This window comes from Gymnoscopelus microlampas (genome assembly GCF_963454915.1).
Source record: "Gymnoscopelus microlampas genome assembly, chromosome: 4".
Lineage (NCBI taxonomy): Eukaryota > Metazoa > Chordata > Actinopteri > Myctophiformes > Myctophidae > Gymnoscopelus > Gymnoscopelus microlampas.
The window spans coordinates 19,671,626-19,681,094 of NC_139941.1; the positions used below are offsets into that span (position 1 = coordinate 19,671,626).

At 41.8% G+C, this 9,469-nt stretch overlaps 1 protein-coding gene across 2 annotated transcripts; it reads right to left on the reverse strand.

Annotated features, from left to right (window-relative positions):
• Positions 1–92: 92 nt before the first annotated feature.
• Positions 93–6,998, reverse strand: grsf1 (G-rich RNA sequence binding factor 1). Of its 2 annotated transcripts, none has more exons than XM_084055192.1 (10): positions 6,618–6,998; positions 5,854–6,046; positions 5,520–5,675; positions 3,081–3,215; positions 2,825–2,963; positions 1,790–2,085; positions 1,467–1,552; positions 1,032–1,167; positions 620–671; positions 93–508 (listed from the first exon to the last, which is right to left on the reverse strand). In XM_084055192.1, exons 1-10 carry the CDS (start codon positions 6,834–6,836, stop codon positions 505–507), a joined length of 1,416 nt encoding a protein of 471 aa, XP_083911318.1. In that variant the 5' UTR covers positions 6,837–6,998; the 3' UTR covers positions 93–504. The 2 variants fall into 2 exon arrangements, with proteins under 2 accessions (XP_083911318.1, XP_083911319.1); XM_084055193.1 differs by having other exon boundaries at positions 94–508; positions 5,854–5,998.
• Positions 6,999–9,469: the final 2,471 nt, after the last annotated feature.

Genomic DNA, 9,469 nt, shown 5'->3' on the forward strand with positions numbered 1-9,469 from the left:
ATGGGTTTGTATAGGAAGGGGGCGTGTCTGATTAAATGAATATCAAATATCTAAATACTGAATCAAGCAACTTAAAAACTGTCTGGGGGGTTCACAAAAGCCTGACTAGACCATAAAATGACCAAAAGTTTTTTTGAAAGTGAAATATCCCTTTAACACTCCATACAGATTGGACAAAATTACATTTTATTCATAAAAAAAAGTTACATAGTGCCGCTTTAACTGCTGGACTGCAAACTAACCACACAAACACCTGATTTGTCTTCTAATCCGAGAGAAATGGAGACATACACAATGTATATCCGGGTATCAGTATAATGACTGTACATACGTAAAACATTTCCAAGCAGTGTGCAACGACACCGTACTATTAAGATGGAGAAATGTAGCTCATTTGTTTTGACACAGGAATGTTTATTGTTAAATATCCACTTCTTGTCAGGCAATAGGAATTACTATACAGTGGTCTTGTCGTGCAGTTTTTAGGGATATGTCCTTTCATATTCACCTGCAAAGGACAATAAAACAAATGATCAAACTCCCCCTGAGAACACCTATAATGTTTAGTGTACAAATAGATAAATGAACAAAGGATTTTACTGTATAGGCCGTTTCTCACCCTTCATGAGTCTTCTGAACAGAGTTCAGGAACAACTCAATGTATCGCTCTCCTAAGGAGGGGAAAGGAGTGAAAGTTCTATAAGACACCAGCACAGAAAAAAAGATACATAGACACCTACAAGCTTGGGTTGCTCACACAAATGTATTTTTAAAATATTGTACCACATGAACACTAGCCTTCCTATTCGGACATGTCATAATAGGCAAACATTTTGCGGAAATAGCCAATCTACAAGCTCACTGTAGATCGGCTATTTGACGTACAACGAATTATATAGGGTTTAAGTGGTTAATAAGTCATTATTTATTTTACCAAAGCTGGGTTGTTGTGAAAACCTGATATTACCACAGGCTATAATCCAACTACAGCAGTTGCTTATGATCACTTTTCCCGGTAAGATCATACTTACCCATATGGGCCTTGTCTCTGGACATTGCTGAGATTGCGTCCTCGTGGGATGAAAAGTAAACGTCAGCTTCCCCACTTTGTCTTCCATCTGGGCCATATTCAATAAGGATCTTGGTTAGAGCTAATGGATAGAAGAACTGAAAAGCAAAAAGAAAAGTATTTTCAAAAACAGAATCTGAACGTTGCGTTTATGCCGATTCATGATGTTGCTTTTTATTATTCTTTTTAAATGGTACCCCTTTTTCTCCCAATTTAGTCCTTTTAAAACCCACTTCCCAATCTACCGTTCCCTTGTCGCTGCTGACTGGTCTGTCCATTAGGGAGGGTGTAGATCAGCGTTTCTCAAACGCTTTCATGTCAAAGACCCCCTAATTAATAATGTATTTGGCCGCAGACCCCCTGTGCCACCCGAACGCACCTCATGATGTTGCTTTACCTGAACAATGTTGTGTGCCGTGGCTTTGAAGGGGAGGCCTCTCATATGTACATAATTAATCGACATTGCAGAGCTAGAATAGGATCCTGATGGAAGAAAAAGCATAATTAGATCTGTTTAAATTATAGATTTTCATACGTGTGTGTTCAATGAATTACAAATGTGTAAACCTTCCCTCAAATACATGAGCAAAAAGTGTGACATGAACCAAGGCTATGAATTTTAAGATCGGCCCTCTGACTCCATTTACATTCTGCAAAATATAAATAAGACCATTTTTATTTGATCTTCTTTGCTTATTGCCTTAACTGACCACTACTCACCGGTCTTGGGGTATGGCTGCCTACCAAGGTCAGTTTTTCCTGGGGATGGGTGATAGCTCTCTTGATAGAGTTGCATAATCGGGTCACTCTTTCCTGGCGATGGGCGAGAGCTCTCTTGATAGAGTTGCCTATCCGGCTCACTCTTTCCTGGCGATGGGCGAGAGCTCTCTTGATAGAGTTGCCTATCCGGCTGACTCTTTCCTGGCGATGGGCGAGAGCTGGCTTGAGAGGGCTGCTCAGCTGTCATCAAATATAAATTACTCTCCCTCTCACTGCTTGTGAACACCTCAATGTATCTGAAAATATTGATAACAGGTTACATTGCTAGGATAACAATCCTTAGTTCAAATAGAAATAACAAAAATATTTCATTCCCCATTCCCCATTTTTCCTCAGTAAATTAGTAAAGCCTAATTTATACTCTGTAGAAGTGATGTTGTCACTTGCCAAACATAACTTAGTCTTCACATGGCCAGATGATCAGAGAACTCCACCTAAAGTACCACTATGTCTGGTAACATCTCATTCTTCAATGTAGGGGCTTGAAATAGAGTGTACACAATTAAGAGATTTGACAATGAATAGCATTGCAGAACCAATGCAAAGACTTTATGGCAGACCTTCATATTGGAATGGTGACCTGATTGGTTTTCACTGTAGTGGGAGTAGACCTGTCAGCTCAGCAGAGGATTTCTCTACTGTTCTAACCGCTATGTTGAATTTAGAGGTCACCAGACAGAAGGTGGAGATTTCCAATGCGTCTGGCTATGCCAGACTACTGATTGTCAAGCTAACAAAGCGTTGCATCATAGCTCTCAATTTGGCAAGCGACACTGTCGTACGGTGGAGCATAAAGTTTGTGTTTAATGTTTAAAGTATGCTTTCTCACCAGAAAGGTGAGTTTTTTTTCAGGGGATAATTATACTATGCAGTAGTTGTCAGCTGAAGTTATAATGTATATTTCATGATCACGTTCTAGGGTTAAATAGTAGAAATGTCTGAATATTTGGAGCATAATGTGCTGTGTTGACCTACCTGTTACCAATGAGCTCCCTGTCCTTCTGGAGGGCATCGTTGGCATGGTCCTGAGAGACAAACTTCACAAATGCCTGCCCTGTGTTTCTCCCTCTATGATCTTGGAGAAGGGTGATCCCACCGATCACTATATCCAGTCCTGGGAAAAAACATAGCCAGATCTCTTAGGGGTCCATTTGGTTACATTTGTACACTCTCAAGAGTTAAACAGTGAGTATTTTAGTGTGTAGTGAATGGGAGCAGTGATGCAACCTACCTGCAAAGAACAACATGATATCCTGCTCTGTGGCATTGAAGGGAAGCCCTCGGAGTCGTACCACCCCGTCCGTGACTGGTAAATGGATTGGTTGCTTTAGAATAGCCTCCGCATGCATGTTTGTCACCTCAAAAACTGTAACAGAACAAGGCAGGTTATTTAAGACAATTCCTCATCCAAAACTCCACCATTTGCTTTCTCAAAATAGACTGGATAATACATTTTAAAACTGCTGGAGTTTCAGTAGATTGGAAAAGGTGCCAAATAAAATGAGTACAAATATAAATATATTATTCATTAAATATGGGGAAATTGGCAAATCTAATCTAGGTTTTTATAATCCAAGTAGTTACAAGCCAGTGTTTCCCTTCCCTTATTTTCAGGCCTGGTAGTGAGTACTGAAATACCCCTAAACAGACACAGCATGAAGGATGGCATATCGTCACAGTCTGATGCTGCAGTACACCGTCTGCAATTTTGTGTTCACTAACTTCACTCACTGTGTATTTTGAAGACTTTTAATCGTCTGCATTTATTGCACAAAAATAAGCTCCCAGACACATGATTATTGATTTCTGAATGAATGGATTTGGCATTTGCCTGGTGGCCCACCAGGCCTGTACAAATACGGGGAAACACTGCAGGCTCTTTAGGAACAAAACCCATCCACGTTTTTTCCTGAAATGGGAATCAACCTGACTTAATGTCCCCTGAAATGATGCTGAGCCTCTGGCTTGCCATCAAAAAGTCAATGAAGCCAGTTTCCAAAAAAAAATGTTATGATTCAGTTTTTGGTTTAGGCAACAGATTAATCTAATAAGAATTTGGTTATGTGAGCAGTGCTGTGCAAGGTTTAAAATTCAGAAAGAACAGTGCTATGAGATAGAAAAGGAATGTTGGCTTAACCACTTAAGTCCTATTTCAGAAATAGCAAAAATACAAGCTCAAGTGTGGGTGTCGCAACACGCAGAGAAAAAAAAGACAACTTTTGAAAATAAAAATGTAACTAGACGCGTCGCAATTCCGGGGAAATTGCAGAGTGTGGTTGCGCCGACGCGGTCGGGACTCCAGTAATACGCCGGGAGGAATACCGTCGGAGACTGCGCCAATTACATCGTCACGTCGCTCCTGAGATCGCCTGCGTTTCATTTTGAGAGGATTGATCCCCCAAAAATCATGTTTTTGCATCAAACGGTTACGTTTCGAGCATTCGTGGCGCCCCCTATGGATCAAAGTAGAAATGCTTTTGGGGATTGGTTTAGTATACCACCCTCGACATGTGATTCAAATTTGGGATTGACCGGACGTTTTGTTCGTGATTTATGGCATTTTTGGTCAAACGGGCCTCTCCCGCTAACTTTGGAAGCCATTTACGGACGGACGGTACGGACTATCAAAATTCCGCTTGGATAGGTTTATCGCATGGGTCCATAGATCACGTGTACCGATTTGTGTGAGATTTGGAAAAAATTGTAGGAAAAGGAGCAAAAAGTGTGTTTTGAAGAAAATTCAAAATGGCGGAAAATCTATCCTGACGCAAATGGGCGTGGCCTATATGGGAAGATGCGTCGTGACCCAAGGAATCCAGGGAAAAAGAAATTTTGATTTTACGACCTACGGTTCAAGAGTTATAAGCCAAAAGGTAAAGGGGGCTGTTATAGCGCCACCATGTGGCCGACTGGTGTGATTATTTTCGTAATAATTTTTCAAAAAACTATTAACCTCCCCTCCAAGTTTTGTAACTGTAGCCTTTACGGTTTCCGAGAAAAAAATACTTGAATGGGAGTTTTTGCAATTCACATTAAAGTGGATGGGGAAATTTAATGCAGAAATAAATCAATATCAAAAAATCTATCCTGACGCAAATGGGCGTGGCCTATATGGGGAGATGCGTAGTGACCCAAGGAATCCAGGTGAAAAGAAATTTTGATTTTCGGACCTACGGTTCAAGAGTTACGGGCCAAAACGTAAAGGGGGCTGTTATAGCGCCACCATGAGGCCGAATGGTGTGATATTTTTTTCAATAATTTCGGACAATATTATGAATTATCCCTCCAAATCTGATAACTCTAGCTCTTACGGTTTCTGAGAAAAAAATACTTGAATTTGAGTTTTGTCACTTTTCCATTAAAGCGGATGGGGCAAATTTAATGCACTAATAAATCAATATCAATTAAACTATTCAAACAATCTCTTAGCCCTATACAAGCGCACGATTCCCGATTTAGACGGTCATTTTGATATATGGCACAACATTAGGGGATAAAAACTGTGGGAGGAGATGCGTCTGAAAAAAAGTTTATCTATAAATAAATAAAGAAATAAAGAGTATAGAGTACTATAGTCTGGTTGCCCTGTTGGGCAACCACACTAACTAGAAGGAAATGCCCAAATAGGGACGGCCAGGATCGTTAAGGTTCAAAGTTCTGCATGACAAACCTTCAACATAACGGGGACCAAGATACTCTCTGTGCTTCTCCAAGGCTTTCCTCACATCCTCCTCATTCTCCATCTCAAGGAAGGCCTGCCCATTTGGCCTCCCCTGGCCGTTCACAGTAAGATGGATCCCCTTTGCCCCATCACGAATCCTACATTCTGAAATGAGTAGCAGATCACATCATGTGCTGTTACAGGTAGAACTCACTCACTCACTCACTCATCCCATGGCCTAGGGGGCCGTAGGAGTGTCATGGTGGATGCTTGGGCAGTCAGGGATCTCCAGCGCTCTCGGTCTTAGAACTCAGGGCTTTAAATATGAGCTATAAATGCTCACCAGAGAAAAACTGCAGGAGATCTTCAGCTGTGCAGGTCCATGGGAGCCCTTTGGCCTGAACAATGAACACATCCGGTTTCTCTGGTTCTGGATGAGGGGTGTAGTCTGGCAATGGTGGGTAGTCATCTTCAATGGGTGTCCCAGCCTGTAAGGTAGCATATGTATAGTAGTCATCTTCAATGGGTGTCCCAGCCTGTAAGGTAGAATATGTACACAGTATAATGTGTAGGGGGTCCTCAGAGTAACTACAGGGGGTCCGCCAAATCTTTGAGTGATGGGGAACATTAGCCGAAAATAGCAGATCTACAACATTAATTTACAAAACACTGATTGATGACAGTGCTGTCAAACAAGTCCATGAAGCTATCTACGACGAAATCTATGAAAAACTTTAATCTGCAAACGGAAACAGTATGTAGTGGTGGGAGGTCCCTGCTTTATCTCTCTCTGAGCTAAGGGGTCCTTGGCGTGAAAAACGTTGAAGACCCCTGATTTAGACCCTTGTCGGGTAGGCTAGGTAGTAGGACACCTACTGGTAGACAAGTAGTACTGCCTTATGTTCATTAAGTGCGACAAAAGTAGGGATGGCCGCCTTGGATGAACCATAGAAATGGACCAGGTTCGAATCCAGGATACATATGACATACAGTACAAGTTGCGGATTGCAGCTTTAATCGCGATTGTGGATTTTACTGTGCAGACATGGCATCATGGGATTAGGTGGTTGGTTGGTTGGTTGTTGTTGGTTTTACGGAACTACTAACCTTGGTACAAAGGCTGTGTTGAGATATCCTCAGTGCAGACAGTGCAGAGAGGCTCTGCAGTGATGGAGTCATGGAGGAGATCCATGTACGGTGCTGATGGTGGTGAATGGATCCACACGATCTGACTGTCAACACACTCGAGCCCTTCCAGAGCGCCACGGGTCTGGCTGCGACACACCGGCTCAGTAGAAACAATAAAGATCTACTGTTAGCAGACATGTTGTTAGCGCGAGAAGATGAGCATTAACGCCCGACTGAAAGCGATATGAGATCAGACACGTGTTACATACACGTAAACTAACTAAACGTATAGGCTAACAACACACACTGATTAATATAAGTCCTTCAAGGGCAGTGACAGCATGCGTGTGTGTTTTGCTAGTCTCCTCCTCTTTGGCCCTTCTGGTCAATTAAGAGGTGATGTTTTGTCTACCGCCATCTAGAGGCGTGGATGTTACTCACAGTCACACCATGAGATGAGCTTATAAGGCTGTAGTTGAAGCAGCAAACTCCTGAAATATTGACTTTCTTTCAACAAGCTTTTGTTGAAAGAACTGAGAAGAATCTTCTTATTCTATCATTACACCTGGGCAAAACTGAAGCCATTATTTTTGGCTCCAGAATTAACCTCTGCAAGGCCAAATACTTCACGGTCAAAGTGGGTGACAACGTTATCACAAGGAAAGAAGAAATTACCTACCTGGGTTGTATTTTAGAGGACAATCTTTCCAGGGAAAAAAATGCCAACAAATGTAATCAGGAAAGTCAACCGAAGAACACGATTTTTTAGCAGGATCTCCTCGTTGGTCAGTAGGGCTACACGAGGACACTAGCTGCAGCACTCATCCAATGTCATTTTGACTATGCATGCACCTCATGGCACCACAAAGGCTTTAAAAACAAGGCTTCAGACCTCTCAAAACAAACTGGCCTCACACCTAGAACTCACCTAACCCCTGCTCATTAGGGTGGGATGGCTCAGAGCAGAGGTTCTCAATCTGTGGGTTCCCAAATGATTTTGGGGGGTTCCCAGAACATTGTTCTCTCAACTCAACAGTAAACAAACCAACATGCAGTATAAGTGTTGACAGGGTATCTGCACATTTCTGAAGTTACAATTTAAACTAGAAAAAGTGCTCCTCGGAGCACAACTCTCCGCCAGAAGACTTGTGTTGGTTCGAAGGTCGCGAAGGTCGCTATCCCTCTTGTATATGTAAGTGTCCTATCCATCCTGTCTGGGTAAGTGTCCTCTTCCGTTCATTCTGTGTAAGTGTCCTATCCCTCCTGTCTATATAAGTGTCCTATCTGTCCTATCTGTCCAATAAGACAGATAGGAACAATTGGACCGCGACTACTTGACTACTTCCGGTTCGAAGGTCTGGGAGTGAGCTAGTGGCCGGATTTTCGGTATTGGAATCTGGCTTATCACAGTGACACATGTATTTATAGGTCGCTATCCCTCTTGTATATGTAAGTGTCCTATCCAACCTGTCTGGGTAAGTGTCCTCTTCCGTTCTGTCTGTGTGAGTGTCCTATCCCTCCTGTCTGTATAAGTGTCCTATGTCATATCCCTCCTGTCTATATAAATGTCCTATCTGTCCTATCTGCCAATTATGTATCAGCCATGCAACCATTTCATGGTTCCCGTCTTACCTCACTCTGACAGTGGCGGAGACACTGTCAGAGTGATGCCATGTATATATAGGCCCGGTGGCGTCACTAGCCAATCAGATCACAGTATTTCACGTGTCACGTGAGGCTTGACCAATCGGTGTGTCATGTTTAGAAAGTGAAAACGCAGTGATAACAATACTCTCCTGGCGGAGAGTAATAATAATTCAAAGACATTTTTAAAACCTAAAAAAAGAATACACAATTACTGCATCAAAAGTGATCAACAACCTATACCATTAAAAAAATGATCAAACATTGGCCAACTTGTTAAATATTACCTAACAGATCTATTACCTATCAGATCTACCAGCTCACAACGCCTCGCAAGCTTGTAGATTTGCTATTTTCACATTATTTATCTGTGAAACGAGTCAAACTAAATGCAATGCCTCAACTCCTACAATTCCAAGTGCTTGTCAGGGTGGGGGGTCCCCAGTTCAAATATGATTATTTTGGGGGGTCGCGGCCTGAAAAGGTTGAGAACCACTGGGGTAGAGGACAGACAGAGTACAGCAACTTGCAATGGGCATGCTCTTCAAGATACTCAAGATACAGAGACACCCATGTACCTGTCAAACTACTTCAATAACGTAAAAGACACACACAGGCAACACCAGAGGCAGCGCCACTGATCTCTTTCAACCCAGCTTCGGCACAAACATGGGGTTAAATTTGTTCTACTGTTATGTCACCAAAATGTGGAATGCCCTTCCAACATCAAAAAGTGTGACTCCTTCCTTACCCTCCTTCAAAACCGCCAAAAAAGAGCACCTGTCTGCAATTTGTAATTGGTCCTTGTAAGTCTAAGCCTAACACCAGAAATGACCCCACCCCCAAATGTTTACTGTACTATGTTTTATTGCTACTAGTGTTGATGATGTCTTGTATATTATTGTGTCTTTAAATATCTCGATTAATTAAATACACAGGACCACAATGGAAACAAGCCCTTGGGCTTTTTGTGTTTTTGCACCATTGTATAATCGTACCAGTGAACCATTTACAAACTGTTAATATTCATTCAATCAATCAATCAATCAATCAATCAATCAATCTTGCATATTTCTAGAAGAGTGAAGAGTGAATTAATAAATGACCAATCTGTCACTTTTTTCTCTCATTATTATTATTTGATTTGATATGTGTTGCAATTGAAATGACCTTTCCTATCCGGAGTT